The sequence below is a fragment of the Melopsittacus undulatus genome, chromosome 3, assembly GCF_012275295.1.
Source record: "Melopsittacus undulatus isolate bMelUnd1 chromosome 3, bMelUnd1.mat.Z, whole genome shotgun sequence".
NCBI classification, from domain to species: Eukaryota; Metazoa; Chordata; class Aves; order Psittaciformes; family Psittaculidae; genus Melopsittacus; species Melopsittacus undulatus.
In genome coordinates this window covers 35481428-35501271 of record NC_047529.1, presented here as the reverse complement: position 1 = coordinate 35501271, position 19844 = coordinate 35481428, and the positions used below count along the sequence as shown (strand labels likewise).

Genomic DNA, 19844 nt, shown 5'->3' with positions numbered 1-19844 from the left:
TAATATTGCCTCTGGTTGGAATGTTCATGTAAAAATATTGCGCATTTAATTATGGATGTTTGATATCTACACCTTAAAGATTTATTTCATAATTTGTTTACAGCTTCTATTGCATCAACCTGTAACGATCCTGGGACACCACAGAATGGTACTAGATATGGAGACAGCAGAGAGCCTGGAGACACTACCACCTTTCAATGTGACCCTGGCTATCAACTTCAAGGACAGGCTAAAATTACATGTGTGCAACTGAATAACCGATTCTTTTGGCAACCTGATCCTCCTACATGCATAGGTAATCAGATGAAATGTCAGTCTCTTTTAAAGATTAATACAGATCAGGTTTCTTATTCAACTAGTGGGCATATATATGATGCTCATGCTGGAGTAATGCTCTTTTCAGAACCCAGTTATTTCATACCTACAGTTACAGCCTCATTCTCAAGCTTAACACTGGTTTTGGATGTCATTTTCTTACTGTATTCCATTGTTTAAACTTCATACAAAGTTAAAATTAACAAAGTCTAAGAGAAATTATTAAATGGAAGCAGTAATTTGGATAAAAAGTTTTCTCACTGAAATGGTCTTGTTAGTTTGGTCTTCTGTGTAATAATTTAGTTACATAAACTGCAGTCCAGTATTTATTCTGAAAATTTTCTGAATTCTTTTCTATGTTAGATACCCATCCTGTGCTATCCCTAGAAAACTAAAGTTATCTTTTTCTGAAGCCAGGTGCTTGTTTTGAAGGTAGATGCAGAGAAGGGAGTCCAAGTGGCAATGCTGTAGAAAGAAATGAGATGTATTTGCAGAACAGCAGGAGAGGGTGGGAGCTGTTCTTTTGTTGAAACAAGTTTTGATTCTTGGTTCTGTAGTCCTATATGGCATAAAGGTTTCTCTGAGGTCAGTAGGCTAATGATTACAGGCTTAGAAATCTTGCTAAAATGTGTTTTAAGGTCATGATAGCTCTTATAACAATAGAGTTAATCACCATCTGTGAAAGTTTATCTGCTAGGTATGGTATTTTAAAAAATATTTATTATTATTTTTTGCCTACTGATTTATAATTAAAAGAAGACTTATTTTCGTGATCCTAAAAGCCAGATGCAATATGTGTTAATAGCACTGGAATAAACATAATGCTATTTCTTTCTACAAGCCATTATAGAGAGGCTCTTCCCAAAACAACAAATCCCCAAACAACTGCAGTCTCTCTGTTTCTCTGAAGTGTTTACAGATACCTCAAAAATACTAGGAAGTATTCAGGGTAATGCAGGATAGCGTCTCTAACTCCGTATCATCTAGCAGAATTAGAACAGCATATAATCTAAACATTGTCTTCTGGATACGTTGTGTGCAATGTCTCAATATCAGTGTGCATCTGTTTACTAAACATACTCAGATTATTCAGAAATTAAAAATATTTACATGAAAAATAAAAAATAAAATATATGTGATGTCTGATGGTCTAGAAGATTCATACTAATTTTGTAAATAATAATAATCACTCAGTATTTCTTTATAGTCTAATTAAAAGAAAAAAAAAAAGAAACCTCCCAAACAACAAAAAAACAGGAAACTAAATACAAAAGGAAGAAGAAAATAAAGAAGGAGAGAAAGGAAAAGTACAGATTTTTTGGCCAGAAAGTATATTCATAACATTCTTCCACATACTCATGGAGACTTTGAAAGGGAAAGCAGATGAAAGAAGTGCTGTACACATGACAATATTAGAAACCATAAGAGTTCTGTAAAGCCATTATGTGTCTTTTAGAATTTTTCATAAAGTCCTTATTTCAGTATGCAGACTTATACATTAAAAAGTGTTTGCATTTAATAACTTTGCTACTCTGTAATCTAAAAGGTTGTGTGACTTCCATTCCTGATTGCTTAGTGTTTTCTACTTCATAGTTTTCATCATGGTTACCACAGGCAAAATCATCAGCACACATATGCACACGTTATTTCAGAAACGTGAAACATTACTGGAACCAGTATTTGTGTATGAAACAAAAAGAGAAATAAAAAGAAAGAAAAAGAGAGATCAAAAATAATTACTAAAATACCAAAACCGCAGACACAAAATCTATAATGCATAAATCCAAATACATAAATACACTACTTTTTAAAACAAATAAATAAGTAATGGAGAAGAAAATACTGCTTAGTTTGTTTTCAGAAGTGCCATCAGAGGAATGTCTTAATGTCTTCATTTGGGTTAGGAGCATTGTTTCCAAGAAAATTTTCTTGTTCTCACTTTAGTTCATGATTTTGAATATTCTTGGAGGTTTTGAGTGAAACTAAACTGGAAAATGTGTGCTATGAGTGCATCTGATACACTGAAACAACTAGTGAGCATTCAGTCCATTGGACCAGGCTAGAAACAGATGTTAGTACCAGCTGTTTTGCCTACAAATTTATTCCTGTCTTTGTGACTCTGTAATATAAATGCAGCCTGTGTTTTCGACTGTACTTTCTAGTTAGGCTTCTATGTGATTATCGTCTTTGGAAGCTGGATTCTTCATCTGTTTCAAAGTGATGTTTAACTTGTTGCAACTAAATGAAAGTATTGGATTTTTTATTTGAGTAATACCTTTGCTGAGTGAATCAAACTGTTTTGTGTTGCATCTACAGTCAGAAAAACCCTGCATCCAGAATCCTGCTATTTAGTTATCCCAGTTCTTAAAGTACTTTCAGTACATAATACTTCAGCTTTCTAGAGATGGGATGAAGTAACGGTAAGAATATACAGGGTTCTAGAGTCGTTTCCAACCCTAACTATTCTATGATTCTGTGACTTCCTGTATAACTACATATTTTTATTTCTTTAGAAAGAGCTTTTCTTAGGCTTCTTTGGATATGCACAGAGCTGAGTTTTTGTAAGGAAAATACAAAAATGTTTGCTAGCTAGAAATTAGTAAAAGCAGAAGTCAATTTACTCCTGTTTAATAGCTAATATGTGCTTGTGAATTTAACATGTGATCATATTCCTATTTCTTTTTACATTGTGACAGCTGCATGTGGAGGAAACCTGACTGGCCCAGCAGGAGTTATTTTATCCCCTAACTATCCTCAGCCTTATCCTCCTGGGAAAGAATGTGACTGGAGAATAAAAGTAAACCCTGACTTTGTCATTGCCTTGATATTCAAAAGGTACCATTTCTAGATGAATGCCTCTGTTTAAAAAGATTTTAAATGTCATGTCTAAAAATGGCATCGTCTATCACTTCTTAAAGCTTCTAATTATATTATCTGGCTAAGTCCTGGAATGTACATGAGTTGTGTGCTATATCATTGCTTAAAAATAACATGAAAGAAAATTATGTAGTTATATGGCACTTTTGATATCAAATACTTTCCTGAGCAACAAAAAAATTCTATGAGCTGTGAAATATCTTTGAAAAACTGTCAGCTTTAGAAATGCTTGATTTACATTGTTATACCTTATAGTACAGACTTGAACTATAGTGCAGACTCTGTAACTCAGTTCTTAAAGTTTTTTTACAAATACAGAGTAAAAATACTTTGCTTGGAATGCACAGGTAAGGGAAAAAATATTGCCCTGCTTAAGAGATATATGACATCTAGATAATGTTTTCATAATAGTAATAAAAAAAGTTACTCAGTGTGTTCCATCATTGAACTACATTTCTTGCGAACCATTTTTACATATATTTAAGCTCAGGGATATAGTTGTATCCTTGTGTTCAGTTTATCATTTCTATTTGAATCAGGCCTAAATAATCATCTTGATTGCTGTATCTATGTATGCAAATGCAAATTTTTTTCCTTCTTAGATTCTCTGTCCTAAGTGTGTTTCTTCAGCTAATAGCAACATTGTTGTTGACTTCAGTAGGATGCTGATACAATTTTCATTCTTTTAGGAAGAGATGATAGCATGATCAGAATTTTGTTGTGTAATATTTGCACCAAAAAAAGGCAAAAAACAAAGAAACAAAAAAATTGAAAATCCAGCAGTTTCTTTTGTTGACTGATTGAAGTATGTTTTCTAATAAAATATTGATACACAGAAATTAAAGAATCAAAGCCTAAAGTACTTGGAATTATATAAACAGGAATATGATCATTCTGTTCTTTAGGTATGTGATCAACTAGCGTTAAGAGATGAGAATAGTTTATTATTCATTACACTCTTGAAGATATCACATGATAGGTATGGTAAGCAGCATATTTCTGTGGACAGCTCACATAATCATCCCAAAGGCTCCATTTCAATTCAGAAAAAAGAAATTTATAGTTACTCAGAATTCAGGTTTGTTTGTGTATTCTATTTTAAGGAATACAAATATGAGCACTGTAATGGAATTTGCAGCTTATGCTATACTTCCAGTCATGTTACAGATAATTGCAATCCAGTAATACATACTGGACTGCCAATATTTTTACTAAATTTAATTTTCTCTGCTAGAAGTTTCGAAATTCTCCAGAAAGATATCTTCCTTAGAAATCTGAAAGAAAAGGTTATGCTGTAGCTTTCCAGGTTTCTGGCACTACCTTTTACCGCTGTATGATGTTGGAGAATATTCTTGGAAACTCATCCATCTCCTGACTGATGGAGATATAGGGCCTTTTAAGATGTAGATTATGGGGTTGTTGATCTCCTAAATACATGTAGAAAACTGGAAAATAAATGAAAGATGGGAAATTGGAATGCAAATTAAGGAGAGGAAAACCAAAACTGTTACATCTATTCTTACGGGTATAAAACAGCAAAATGAAAAACTTTTTTTTTTTTAATAAATGCAGTATTTTTAGTATACGTAAGAGTTACATGGATTTGTTGTATGGATTTATATTTAATGAAAAAACGTGCAAATACATGCTGGGAACTTTGTAATAGAGAAATGAGAATGCTTTACAAATGTATTAATGCATTATCACAAACCTCCTCTGATTTACATGAAATGTCAGTGCTGAAATAACTCCATCTTTGCAATCCTTTCTGACTTCCTTGATTTTTAGAATAGAATAGAGTAGCATAGAATAGAACAGAGTGTTTCAGTTGGAAAGGACCCACAATGATCATGTAGTCCAACTGCCTGACCAGTTCAGGGCTAACCAAAAGTTAAAAGCATGTTAATTAAGAGCATTCCCTGAGTGCCTCTTAAACACCAACAGGCTTGTGACATCAATAGCCTCTCTAGGAAGCCTCTTTCAGTGTTTGACCACCCTCTCAGTAAAGAAATGCTTCCTAATATCCAGTCTAAACCTCTCTCATTGCAGCTTTGAACCATTCCCATGTATCCTACCATGAGATACCAGTGAGAAGAGCTCAGGACCTTCCCTTCCACTCCCCCTTCTCAGGAAGCTGTAGATAGCAATGATGCTGTGTTTAATGCACTTCAGGATGCAGTTTGTCCTCCTGACTGCCAGACCTCACTGCTGACTTGTCTTGGGCCTGCTCTTGATCAGCACCTTATATCCTTGTCTGCAGAGCTGCTCTCCCAGTTTCTACTTCTACCTGGGATTACTCTTTATCAGGCACAGAATCTGCCATTTAGACTTAAATTTCATCTCATTTAGGTCCTGCTGCAGGGCATCTTTCCATCAATAGTCAACCGCACTTCCCGGTTTGGTATTATCAGGAACCTTGGTAATGGTGCCTTAACTTCTGCATCCTGAGTGTGAATAAATACATTGAACAGAACTGGCCCTAGAATTGAACCCCAAGGAGCACAGCTGGTAACCAGTCACCAAGCAGATGTAGCCTCATTCACTACAACCCTTTGAGGTTTGCGCTTCAGCCAGTTTTTCACCCACTGCACTGTGAACCTGCTCATCTCACAGTTAGACAGCTTATCCAGAAGTATGTACTGAGGAATGATATCAAAAGCCTTACTAAAATCCAGGAAAACTGCATTCACCACCTTCCCTTCATCCACTAGGTGGGTGACCTTATTGTGGAAGAATATCACATTAGTTAAACAAGATTTTCCCGTAGTGAACCCATGTTGACGGTACCTGATGATTGCATTATTCTTTAAATGGCTTTCAATTGTACCCAGTATAATCTTCTCTATAATTTTTCCAGGAATGTTTTCAATGTGACATGATTCACTAAGATTGCATTGTAAAGATCACATATATGTGCCATCACTTGATTTAAAAGCTCCAAACTCCATTCATTTTGGTTTATGGGTTCCTCAGTACAACAACAGCCTTTAAAAACAAAACAAAACAACAAAAAAAACCAAAAAAGGTCTGTAGTTCCTTGGGTCTTCCCTCACACACTTCATATAAACTGCCATAGCATTGGCTAGCTTCTAACCAGCAGGGACCTCCCCACATACTCTTGAGCTTTGGTATAGGATCAAGAGGTGTAAAGTTTCTTTGACATCTACAAAATCTACTTTCTTAACATAACTGTTTTCTGTTCATTTTATCTAACAGTTCTCTTCCTTAGGCAGTATGCTACAGGTAATACCTGTGCTATTCTCAGGGAAGAATAGAGCTTTGAGAAGGCAGCAGTGCCTGCATGGGATAAAGTTGTGGGCTAAGAACAGAGACATGCAATATATTTTGTCAGATTTGTGTTGGCTCCAGAAAGATTGAAAACCAGTGCCCTGTGCAATTTACTTTTCTTTGGTTTTGGTTTTTAGACTGCTATTTCTTTCAACTCTTCTAACACTCAAGTAAAAATTCTTTATCTTAGCAAAAGTTTCAAAACATTTTTCTGGCATCTCTTACCTCTTGAAAATAAAGCATGAAATATTATTCATTATATGAAACTATTTTCATTTGACATTGCATGACTTGGAAAAGTTTGTGTTTGAGAGTACTAACTGATATGATAGAAAGGAAAACGGCTGAACACCACACTTGCAAAAAAGCCAAGTATTTCTTTATTTTGGTTTACAAAGACAAATAGAAACAAAAAACCCAGCCACTTGACTATTTGGCTGTTGCTTTTTTTTTTTTTTTTATGTAGGTTTATTTGTATTTGCTTTAGTTGTCCGAGTATATCCTTCTATCTAGCTCTGTATAAGTTTCTCATAAAAATGCTTGTGTTTATGTTGTCTCCGAACTCATCTCAGATTCCTCTGAAAGGCATTACATTGATCTTTATTTTTGCTTTTTATAAAGATATAAATGTCATAAAATACAGCATAGGATAGATGGTTTAGTAAGAAGAATAATAAAGTTGCACCTTAATTTATCATTGTTCTCTGATATAATTTGGTTATAAACAGAAGCAAGTTCCAGGGTGGTGGTCTTTCGATATGAAAAAAGCATCTTACATCTAAAATGGTAAATTTATCGTTGTGATGGGTGGACTTAATATCATCCAGTTAAGCCAAGTAAAAGCTAGACTTTTAATTTAAGCTATTTGTCTGGATCATTCCTGTGATCATGGGTAAGAGGTGGCCTTTCTGCTGCAGGTGATTAATTTCATCTTGAGAAAGGTGTTAAGATTGTTGTTAGCATATGCTTCTTTTTCATTGACTGTAGACAGAGCCTGAAAGATGGCTGGATAGTAGATCTTTTGGAAAAGTGAAGGTTTTCAAATCAATTGAAAGTTAGTAAATTTTCACTGTGGATCATATTTTAAAAGACTTTTATTTCTGGAGAAGAAAATGTGTTAGGCGGAAGATTGGAAGCCACAATCACAGTAGTGTTTAACTCATGAAAAAGGAATGAAGACTTAATTCTCTTTTTCCTTTATTTTCAGTTTCAATATGGAACCCAGTTACGATTTTCTACATATTTATGAAGGGGAAGATTCCAACAGTCCTCTAATTGGTAGTTTTCAAGGCTCACAGGCTCCTGAAAGAATAGAGAGCAGTGGTAGCAGCCTGTTTCTGGCCTTTCGCAGTGATGCTTCTGTTGGAATGTCAGGATTTGCCATTGACTATAAAGGTACTGTTTGCACCATAATCAATGGAAACATAAAGGGAAGGAATTGTTATATAGTATGTATTGAGACTCAAATCTGTTTACTTCTAGATGAACTCATACTGAACTTCCAGATACTTCTTTGCACTGATACAGGTTTAAAAAATTGTTTTCTGTAAATGTGTGGAAGAACACAGGATTTCTCTTTCATGTCATAAAATCATACAATAGTTAGGGTTAGAAAGGGTTAAAAAACATAGTGTTAAGTGGTGAATTCTAGAAATCCTAGTTCTTCTGTTACACTACTAAGCTTCATTGGAGTAATTCAGCTTTTGGAGAGTTCTACTAGCAAAAGGTAGGAAGAAAATGCTCTTGGTTAGATCCTTTCAGTATAATTTCATTGGCCAGATAACCAGTCTGATGCAAATTTCCATGACCTTGTAGTAAACATACAGAAACAACAAAAATATTTTAAGAAGCTCTTGAAAAATTTAAAATTACTGGGAAAAAAACACTGATAATTGTTCAGTTTTTCTCTTTTTTGTTTTAATTGAAAGCATATGTTGATTTACTTTAATTCATTTTAACAGAAAAGCCACGGGAAGCTTGTTTTGATCCTGGAAACATCATGAATGGGACAAGAATTGGGACAGACTTTAAGCTTGGTTCAACCATTACGTATCAGTGTGATTCTGGATATAAGATTATTGATCCTTCAACTATAACATGTGTAATTGGTGCAGATGGAAAACCAGCATGGAACCGAGCATTGCCATCTTGTAATGGTATGTACTGTTTTCTTACCACTGTGCCTCCAATGAATCCAGAGTTTCTGAGTCTGAGAATGTTTGTACTATTTCTGTGCATATAGCTTGCGTTAAAAAGCATCTGAAGCTAAAAAATAAAAATTAAGAGTTTTGGACTATAGCTCATTCAGTAACATTGTTTTAACTATTTAAAAATAGACTTTGAAATCACATTATGGTCGTAATAATAAATATAATTTGATGATAAGTTTCCATGGTTTCCCCTTTACATCAATTTTAGTGGAAGGCTTTCTGATATTTATAAGAATCCATATAAAATAGAGCAAATAATAATTATGAAGTATTACTGACCTACCAACTTTTTTCTGTTTATACTTTTTTAATTACCACTTGCCAATTTATTGTTTCTTTGATTGCAAGCAGGGGCAGTCCTTTAAACAAAATGGAGCTTCAATATAGAATCATACAATATGTGACTAATTTATAATAAAAGGGATTGATCTGTACTCCCACGTAGTCTCAAGATGTTTTCAGGTATTACCTTCTTAGTGGTGGTAATTCAGAACTGTGTTTTAGAAGTAGCAACTTAAACTGTGCATATAGTGTTTCAGTTGTGCTCACAGCAAGGACTGGAGACTGGATATGGGTTGTTGAGTAGACTCAAGTTGTTAGACTATTTCCAAGCATGATTTTTGTTCAGACCGTATAGCACTCTTTAAAATCTTTTAGACACAGTGCAGAAGTAAGGATGGGACAAAGGCTGTTCTCTCTGGACCTTCATGATTATTTCCCAAAACAACCAGGAGGGGATCCTTCCCCTCTACTCAGCACTGGTGAGATTATATCTGGAGTACTGTGTTCAGTTCTGGGCTCCCCAGTACAAGGAATAGATGGATTTAGTGGAGTTAGACCAATGAAGGGCCACAAAGGTAATTAATAGACTTTCACATGCTGAGAGCTAGAACTGTTTAGCCTAAGAAATAGAAGGCTTGGGGGATCTTATCAGTGTATATAAATACTTGATTGTAGGAAATTAAGAAGAGGGAGGAGCGCTTAGTAGTGTCCACTCACAGAACAAGAGACAGGTATTGCAAATTAAAACTCATGGTGTTTTATTATAACACTATAAAATATGCAATAAAGAATTAAGGGAAATGTTCTTTTTAATCCTCTTTTTACACCCAGAAATAAAGGTCTAGAATAGGCTGACAGATATATATTACAGCTGTATTTTAACAAAATAGACATCAGTGTCTGACACTCAGTTCGAGGATCATTAATAGATAATTAAAAATCTAAAATTTTACAGGAGATAATTTTTCAACATAAATCATTTAGTACTTTATTGAATATAACTAATATATGTAACTTTATTTGATTTGCTAAGATTGTTCTATATTTATACAACACAAATTCTGAAACAAGCGATGGAGCATGAATTAGTTAGCCATTACCCTGAGATGTAATTTTAATTTTCTGTCTCAGTAATTATAATTCATATTCCAAGGTGACAATTAATACAATATTGAGATACTGTGATACCTATTCTAAATAATACTGATCATCTAAAGAAGCAGAAAGATTGGGTATCTTGATACTGAAATAAATGTCTGTGAAAGTACTTTTAAGTCTGTTTACTTAGTGTGGTTTACTATGTGTTCCATTTTAAACTACACCCTTTTATTACTTCAGTCATTTATATGACACAGTACATGATAACTGCTACACTCGCGTCTCTAGTATGGAGTAAATCTAGATAAAGAAATATTTATGTCTTTAATACAATAGTCTTGAATTATGAGAAGGGCAAAGTCTCAAATTGTGGGTTATAGTGGAGACACAGGTTACTGAGTATGTGCAAGCTTTTTGGATCCTTGTAAATCTTAGCTTACTATAGTACTGTAATGAGGGCTGTGCCAAAGATCCAGAGGAAGTAAAACATTCCTTTTGTCACAGGACACAGTTTTGAGTAAAATAGAGATGCTAATAATTTAAAGTAAAATAACAGTTGTCCTGGGTTTAGCAGTAGCAGTCAATTTTTCTCCTTCATATTAGCTGGTGTAGTGCTGTGTTTAGATTTTCAGCCTGGGAACAGAGCTGATAACATCGATGTTTTTTAGTTGTTGCTAAGTAATGTTTACAGAAGGACTTTGTGAATGTCATGCTCTGCCAGGGAGGAGAGGAGGATGGGAGGAAGCAGAGACAGGACACCTGACCCAAGCTAGCCAAAGAGGTATACCATACCACAGCACGTCATGCCTGGGGAGGTAACTAGGAGTTACCCTGGAAGGGCTCACTCTCTTCTAGGTCGGGCTCATTTTGGTGGGTGGTATTGTATTCTCTTGCCTTGTTATTTCTCTTATCATTATTATTGATGGTAGCAGTAGTGATATGTGTTATACCTTAGTTACTGGACTGTTCTTATCTGAACCCATGGGAGCTACATTCTTTTGATTCTCCACCCCAACTCTCCAGGATTTGGGGGAGGAAGGGGGATGTGAATGAACGAGCTGTGTCACTGGGTTTAAACCACAACAACAGTGATGTGAGTGAAAAGTCTAAACAAAAGAAATATTTAAATATAGGCATGAAATACATATAAAACATATTTACACATAATTTTAAGGGTAGGATTCATATAGGAGGCCAAAACTGAAATACACTCAAGTTCACCTTTGTTACCACATAAAGCCCTCTTGTAATATACAGCTTAACTCAATCAAAATGCAAAATACCAAACAAAAATGCTTATGATGCAATTTTAACAGAGTGTTCTGAGTTTATATTTCTTCATTTATGATGGTAGCTAATTGCCTCATTTTGAAATCCTTTAAAATATTGTATGAATAAATATTACAAATTTTGAATCATAAAAAGTAGACAACCTAAAATGATTACTCTATAGTAAACACTACGAACATCTGAAAGTGATGCACTTAGTTCTATAAGTCAATTACCCTAATTAAGTGAATTAATTCAACTTTATTTCTTTGTGGTGTAGTTTTTATTGTGGGTTGTTTTCCGTTTGGTTTTTTTTTGTTTGGTTGGTTGGTGGGGTTCTTTTTTAAGGTAGCATTTTAGAATCAGACATGATGAAAACAGATTTCATTTTTAGCTGCAGGAACCACAAGTAGGTATATTCTGAAATACTAATGGAATGTTTGAGGCATATTATTTTCATTATTAATTTACAACCTCTGAAAAAGTCAGCTTTGCTCATTAAAACAAATGTTACTTTGAGAGGTATGTTTAGGATGTATTTGACTGCCACAGCATGGTACTGGTAAATTTTACAGCTTTAATCTGTGAAAGAACTTTTCTTGCACCTTTATTGCCCTAATCACTCACAAGCTTTCCTTACAGAGTGAATATACTACAAAGATGTTATCACACATGTTATCAAAGATATGCCTGAAAGCAGTAAAATACATTTTAGAAGGGAACGTTTTTGCAAATCTGTAACTTTTGTTTTTGTTATAAATTAAGCATAAGTGATATATTCAAGTGAAATGTTCATGATTTGAGAATTTCACCTCAATTCACCACAAAGTCTAGGAGACAGACTTTGTGGCTTCATTTCTGGTATCCTCAAAGCAAGAAGGGAAGAAATACAGATTTGAAATTCACGGCATTCATGGTTCTGTATGATATTTGAGTTTTACCTCAGCCACCTAATCCTGTTCAGCCTACGGATAGATTAAACTCATCTTCTATCATTAGATTGTATTTTGGATAATTCATACAAACAGCTAAGAGAAAACACAGACTTGTAGTATGAATTGCTACCTGTATAAGGTAGTTAAACTTTAGAGGTATTTCAAATGTCATTTTAAAACCCACTTGCTGTCAGAGAGCAGAAAGAGCAGGTCTGCCCCACAAGGGCAGATGAGCCAGGAGCTGAGGATGACCTTCAGGCTTACCTTCACTCATTACTCCCAGTCCCACAGCACATGAGCCCAGTGAGCAGAGCCAGTATCTAGTAGCAGGGTCCTTTGATAGCCCAAGACCAATAAGCTTGTTGTCTACCTGGACTCCAGGTCCTTCTCAGAGATGCTTTCCAGGCAGTTGTTAGAACTGTTTAGATTAGGCAATTATCTTTTCCTTGCTTAAAAACAAAATAATGGGATTATTCTTTTTTTTATAATATATATTTTTTCTATTTGTCTCAGGGTTTTTTTTTTACTAATTTCATTATTGGCTCCTTGGGTAAAATGGCATTGTACAACTATCTTTTATTCTTGTAAAATCTATAGTTTTTAGTAGCGTTTGATGAAATAATTTGACAAAAGAGCACTGGGTTGCATATAACTAATGTAATTATTATAAGACTTGATAGGAAATAAACCTTTCCATTTGTTCTCAGAAGTTGAGAAAATTTACAGCAGTACTTTTTACTAATATATAGAAAATAAGTATTTGAAAATTTTCTTCTTTTCTTATATTATTTGTCCAACACAAGGACATATTTTAACATGAAAATAGCCACTCCTTATGTTAGCTGTTTCTGAAAAAGCACATCACTTTCATCCACTCCCTGCTTTGTGTTTTCCTGAGAAATCCTTGAGACTCAGACTTCCTGTGATGTTATGCTTTCACTTACAATTAGTAAATCTGGCAGCCCCTTAGAATGCCACATTCATTGCTGATACATGGAAAGAACATACGCATTGCTCACTTGTTTTTTCCTGATAAAGGCCGAACTGCTACTTACCTGACTAATCTTGAAGGCTGAGGTTCCATTGTTCTTACATATTGCTTCTGGCTTCTGTAGTTGTAAAGAGTTTGGTTTTATATAGAAATCCAAAGATTTTTTTGTATGTATAATCTATATGCGCTTTTGATAATCACCTAGGAAGTTACGAAAAGTAAGGAAATGCAAATATACATTCACAAAACAGAATCCGTGGCATTCTGTGCAGGGTACTGTTAGCATAGCAATGTATCCCTGAGACCCAAGATAACTGTGTTGTCCTGTTTATTTAGGCAGTACCTTTTCCTTTTTCTGAGATTTTTTTTCTTCAAGGATATATGGATAAATGTAGTCATTTATTAAAAAAAAAAAAAAAACAAACAAAAAAAACCCCAAAAACCAAACAAACTTTATATTCTTTGTTTAGAGCTTCTTTCAGCTAAATAATTTATACTTTCTGTCCTGTATCAATACTTGTAGTCAAGTAAGACTCTCTTGGCTTCTGATGTTTTGGAAATTTTAATAAAAAAAACATATCCTCAGAAAGAACCATTAGAGACATCATTATAGGAAAACCAAACAAAAGCAAAAACACTGTCACTTTGTAATCTGTAGGCTTTCATTTTCAGGCTACACCAATACAAATAACTGTAATTAATACAACATATTTCTGGTTTGTTTCCAGCACCATGTGGTGGGCAGTATACTGGATCAGAAGGAGTAGTTTTATCACCAAGTTATCCTCATAACTACACTGCTGGACAGACTTGCCATTATTCAATAACTGTACCTAAAGAATTTGGTAAGAATTTCTTCTACTGGTTTATCAATCATTAATCATTGTTCAGCTGTTCAAATGTCCTTCGTGCATAACAGTGACCTTAGACTTTTAATTTATTACAAATTGCTTATAAAAAATAAATGAATTCCTGACACAGAAATTTATTCTAGGGTTTTGACCTTTTACTTCTCCCTAGAGTAATCACTAGACTGCAGCTAATCTATCTGTGTCTGCTATCCAAGCATATCCTGAATACTTCCATTGATTACATCATTCATCATCATAGGTTAATCATTCATTGAACCTTTCTACAAAGTGAAATCAGTTGTAAAAGAGCAAGCATCAAGAGTTCTCTTATATTTTAACTTTATTTACATCATATTTAACAAGTAGTTTTACATAAAAATTCCAGAAATGTTTGTGAAAAATCACAAAGCCAATTACTTCAATGGTCAAAATACTTGGACAAGCTCTAATTCAAGTAGACAAATAGCAGTAAGATCTATTTTACTACTTATTTGCCAGAAGACTGAATGCAAAATAATTTAGTATATTTGGTATTTTCTCTGTGCAGTGAAGTCTGTAAGGACTCAGGATTATTTTCCTTGAGGTTTGGGGATGAAAGAACATTACAATAACTTTACTTCTGGTTGATAATAGTTTGCACAAAGGGTGCCCCTGCAGCAGTGAAGCCTTTCTGCACACTGGGCTGCATTAGCAAGCATTAGTAGCCCTCAGGCTGAGAGAAGGTGCTTTTCCCCCTCTTCATAGCCTTCATGAAGTAGTATCTACTAATTACATCTATAGTTTTGTGCTTCAAATTTACAAGGCTCAGATTGCTAAAGTAGAACAAGCCCAATAGAGAGCCAGCAAGATGATTAGGAGGCTGAAGTACAAGGGAAGTACAGTACAAGGAAAAGTGGAAAGTCCAACCTGGAGACAATAAGTGAAGGAGAATCCTGCCTTCTGGAAGTATACAGTAAGAGAACAAGTGGCAATAGTCACAAGTTGTAGCACAATAAATTCCAACTGCACATAAGGAAAACATCCTTCACCATGATGATGATTAAGTGCAGGTAGCTTGAAGAAGAATTTTTGCTGATTTTCAAAATTTGCTCAGAAAAAGACTTGAGCAACCTAATCTAACTTCAAAGTTAGCCCTGCTTTTAAAAATCAGCGCATAGGATTGTGCAATTGGTTTAAACAAAGAAAATAAAAAAAAGAAATTGACAAAAAGTTTGAAAATACAGTCTGTGCAGAAATAGTGCTGCATTGAAGGCCTGTGGCTTGCATATAGAATCTGGAATAGGTGTAATTTTAAAACAAATTTCTTCCTAGACAATAAAATATGGCTGGATAGAATGCATAATATTTCTGTTAACTTGATTTTACTGGTTTATTACTTCATGGTTCTATTGCTATCTGATACTTGAATTCAGTGAATTATTTGATATTTACTAGTCAGACATTGTATAATTAAATGATTTTGTTAATACACTTACGGCTGAGGTGCAAATTGCATATAGCCATATATTAAAAATGTGAACACATTGATACCTTTAATATTTGATAAGTGTTTATATTCTTTCTCATAAAATAAATACCAAAACAAGGTTACAAAAATTTCTAAATCAGTAAGTTTAAAACTTTGTCAGATTAAAGCTGGATAAGCAACTAATAATTTGTGACAATAGGTGCTCTTTGATAGTTCCTAAGATTGGTAATTTAATTTGGGTTAAAACTTTCCCTTTTACATGCTTCATTTTCTTATCCTCATAGGTACCCATGCAATAAGGAAGAAGACTGAAAAACACACTTTTTGGGAAAGAGTGGTTTAATCACCATTTTCTTTTTAATTAAAATAAGGAAACAATTATTACTTACTACTTATGTTTAATGTAGCTGTTTCATAGTGGTAGACAATAAATTAAAATGGAAAGGATTCATGCAGGAATCCACTGGCAACTAAGGCAAGCAAAAATATATCATTAAATTTGTTCTTAAAGACTAATTTCTTGTTTTATCTCCTCTCTTTTTGCAGTTGTGTTTGGACAATTTGCCTATTTTCAGACAGCTTTGAATGATGTGGCAGAATTATTTGATGGAGAAAACTCTCAGGCTAGACTTCTTAGTTCACTGTCTGGATCCCACTCAGGTAAGTAATAAAGAAAAGAATTATGCATTTCTTACATGGCTCAGTGTGGAAAAAGTGAATTAAGAGAATGTTATGAATTTTGTTTGGAAATATAATAATAAAGTCATTGGAACAGAATGCCAAGGGAAATGGAAGACCTTTCTAAATCTTTGAATCAAGACATCCTTTTGGAGCATGGTTCAGGCAAGAAGTGATCACTGGTATGAGTGCAGGAATAATTTAATGAAATTCCCATATCTTCATGCAAGAGGGCAGATTGGAAGGTAGAGTTATCTTCTCTGCCCCTAAACTCTGTGAATTACACATCTATGTTTTCTGAATGTCTAATTAGAAAGTTAGTAATGTAATATATGTGGTATGTGACCATATATTTTATTGGTACAATTACATAAAATGAGTCCTAGATCTGTTCTCTCTCATTTCAGTTTTAGTCTGGAAATGGTAAACATCATGTGAAGATTCTCTGTGGCATTCTTCAGATACTTTAAATTGTTTAATGCATTTCACAAGGCAAGCTGAAGCTCCCAGCACAGAAAAAAGTTAACCAAAAGTTCTAATGCCTTTTGCCCCAGATGGTGGTAGGGTTCCCCAGACAAGAGGTTTATTGGAGCTCTCGTTCCAACAGCAGCAGTAAATGTCAGAAGTTGTTGAATCATCAAGTCTTATTCAGACAAGTTTTCAAGTGTCCAATGGCAAATTTAATTTTAGAAACTGTTATTTATGTTTTCTTTAACTGCAGAAGAAAATACAAAAAAAGTATTTTAACACTATATTTAATGATGTACTGTTTCTGTTCTGCATATTTAATTTATCTTCTGTTTTTGTTTGTAGGAGAGACATTGCCTTTGGCTACATCTAATCAAATTCTTCTGCGATTCAGTGCCAAGAGTGGGGCCTCAGCCAGGGGGTTCCACTTTGTTTACCAAGGTAAACATGTCAGCTTTTGGTGGAAGACACTAGTGCCAGTCTCACACAGTGATTACAGAATCATAGAAGAGCTATTTTGAAGTCTTCTTAGGCCTTAAAGTATTTCTCTAAACAAGGGTGTAGTTTTAACTACATCAGAGCTTCTCCTGATGACAGACTGTCTTCATAATGGCAGTTGTCTCCAGTGAGCCCTGTCTGGCCCCATGGACTTGAAGATGTCCAGCCTCTCTCAGTGTTCTCTTCTGTTGCTCCCTAGCTGCTGGGTGTCACGTTCCTCCTCAGGCTGTAGAAGTGTACATAATGAATGGTGACTGTGAAGGCAAAGCAAAAAAGGCATTTAATATTTAAATATTTCCTGCAGCATTTGTCATTAGTTGTCCACCCCTTCCTCTCTGTTGCAAAGCATCAATATACCCCTGTATATTTTTAACTTCCCTTTATAATTAGCATATCTGTAGACTCTTCTTCCCTAATGTCCTGTGGTAGTTTTTGTTGCAGCTGGACTTGGACTTTCCTGATTTTTGTTTCTAAGTAGTTGAGCAATACTGTCGTACTTCTGCTTTATTAGATCTCTTTGCCACTACTTATGCTATTGCCCCTTTCTAGATTTAAATTGTTTGAAAATCTCCTGGTCTAGTCCTGCAGGCTTCCTGCCAAAATTCCCAGTCTTACTTCACAATGGGGTAATTTGTTCCAAGGTTCTCATATGTCCTAAAAAAACCCATCAGTATCCTTCCCCTCCATGCCTGTTCCTTAGTCTATGTACCAAATTACTGAATCTGACAAAGTCCATTCACCTTAATTCCAGCCTTCTGCCATGTCCTCAACTTTATCATCTTGCAGACCTTACAGCCCAAGCTGGCATCCACATGCACAAACAACTCTTCCCTGTTTGTGAGCAGCTGGCCAGGTTGTAGCTACTTAATTTAATTTTCTGGTAGAAATCTCTATTAAACCTAGCCAGTGTTTTGCTTGACTGAAGTGAGAGGGGAATTGTTTTCTAATCTTGTTTTCTAAACATAGTCACTGTTGCGTTCAGTTTTGAGCAAAAGGTGATATATATCTTTATTGAGTTGGATGTACATTGCTAGACTGTATGGACCAGAGGAGGCACATATTTGATCTCTGTTAAAAGTCAGATTTCCCTAAGATGAAAGTGAAAACATGCCATACGTATGTTTACATATATTGGTTAATGAGTTAGTGGTACTTAATGAGCTCTATCATTCTCAGATTTTTCTTTCTTCTCTTGGAGCATGTGATCATATTTCCAATAACTGCCTGCTTGCTAGCCTTTTAAATACTCTGGAGAATAACATTCATTCTCAAATTGAACACAGTAATCTGATCTGCTAAGTCAGTCATTTTATTTATCACCCTCTGTTCCAGGTTGACCTTCTTCCCTGTTCGCTTTTCCACTGGGCTGCTTTCCATTTTGTTTCACAGCAGTATGAAACATTTAGTAAAAGATGGAGAATAATTATTGTGGAAAATTGAATGTCTCTGTGATACAGCTTGAGAAGCTGAGGTTGCCAAAGCTATAGGCAAAAGCTACAAGGGAAGCTAGAGGGGAAAAAAAAAATATTGCTTGCATTGCTTCACATTCTGGTTTGAGCAGGCAACAAATAAGTTTTGTAGCTTTTGATACAGATTTAATGGCTTTTGTAATGACACTTTCACAAAAACTTCTTTTTAGCTCTGTCATCTGTGCCTCCATTACTTTTTCTGAGATGACCACATTTCCTTGTATTTCATACAATAAGTAAAGAGTATCTGTAATATCAGACTGAATGGATATCCAGACTTTCAGAATATTAGGGTCAGGTACACTGAAACATGCTAGGAACAGTCATGTTTAAGAAGATTTAAAATTATGGTTTTTTTTCAGGTTTATCTTATGCATGTTTTCCTGCTATGACATCACCTAAGAAACAACAGCATATATTTTTATTTGGCTGCAGCTGCAGCAGTAGAGACTTTTTTCCCTGAAAAGCAAAGTAATGACCTTTCTGCCACCCCAAAATTTATGGGTTTTTAATGCTTGTCTTCCTTTACTTGCTATACAAATACATGTATTAGTTTATGAGGTCAAATGAGATTTTAAAGAGGACTGTTAAGAAAGTCAGTGTACTAGGAGGAGGAAGGACTGTGGAAGAAATACAAAGGAGAATAACAATAAAGAGGAATGTGACTTTAACAATTAAGTTGCTCTAATCTGTGGTAAGAATAAAACACATAGACACGCACTTATTCTTTATTGTAATTAGAGACCAGAACTTAGTATTATTTTCCATATGTGTTACCATGACACATTATGTCCTGGTTTACAACAGGCTTCCTAGAGATGTAGTCAGTGCCCCAGTGTTCAGGAGGCATCTTAATGTCACTCTTTAACTTGGTCAGCTCTGAATTGGTCAGGTAGCTGGAATAGATGATCATTGTAAGTTCCTTCCAAATGAAATAGTATATTGATGCAGAGGCACTTCAGCTGGGCTGTTGGCCATGTCACTTTTTAGAGGAATATACCTATTTTCCTAAATTTAATAGATATTTGAAACTGTACTTCCTCTTGCCATGAGGGGATGATATGGGCATACCTTACTTCGTTACTATGTCTGGCTTCCATTACATTCTTACATTTATTCTTAAAGTAGTTCTTAAAACATGAAAAAA

The 19844-nt window shown here is 34.8% G+C and overlaps 1 protein-coding gene across 1 annotated transcript in view; it reads left to right on the top strand.

Annotated features, from left to right (window-relative positions):
* The window catches only part of CSMD1 (CUB and Sushi multiple domains 1), a 1105213-nt gene that overhangs the window by 926402 nt on the left and 158967 nt on the right, over positions 1–19844 (top strand). Inside the window, exons 27-33 of the mRNA XM_013130058.2 lie at positions 104–295; positions 3012–3150; positions 7688–7875; positions 8442–8636; positions 13994–14110; positions 16131–16244; positions 17076–17171. Of these exons, the coding sequence (XP_012985512.2) occupies positions 104–295; positions 3012–3150; positions 7688–7875; positions 8442–8636; positions 13994–14110; positions 16131–16244; positions 17076–17171 (1041 nt within the window). The remainder of the gene's footprint in view (positions 1–103; positions 296–3011; positions 3151–7687; positions 7876–8441; positions 8637–13993; positions 14111–16130; positions 16245–17075; positions 17172–19844) is intronic.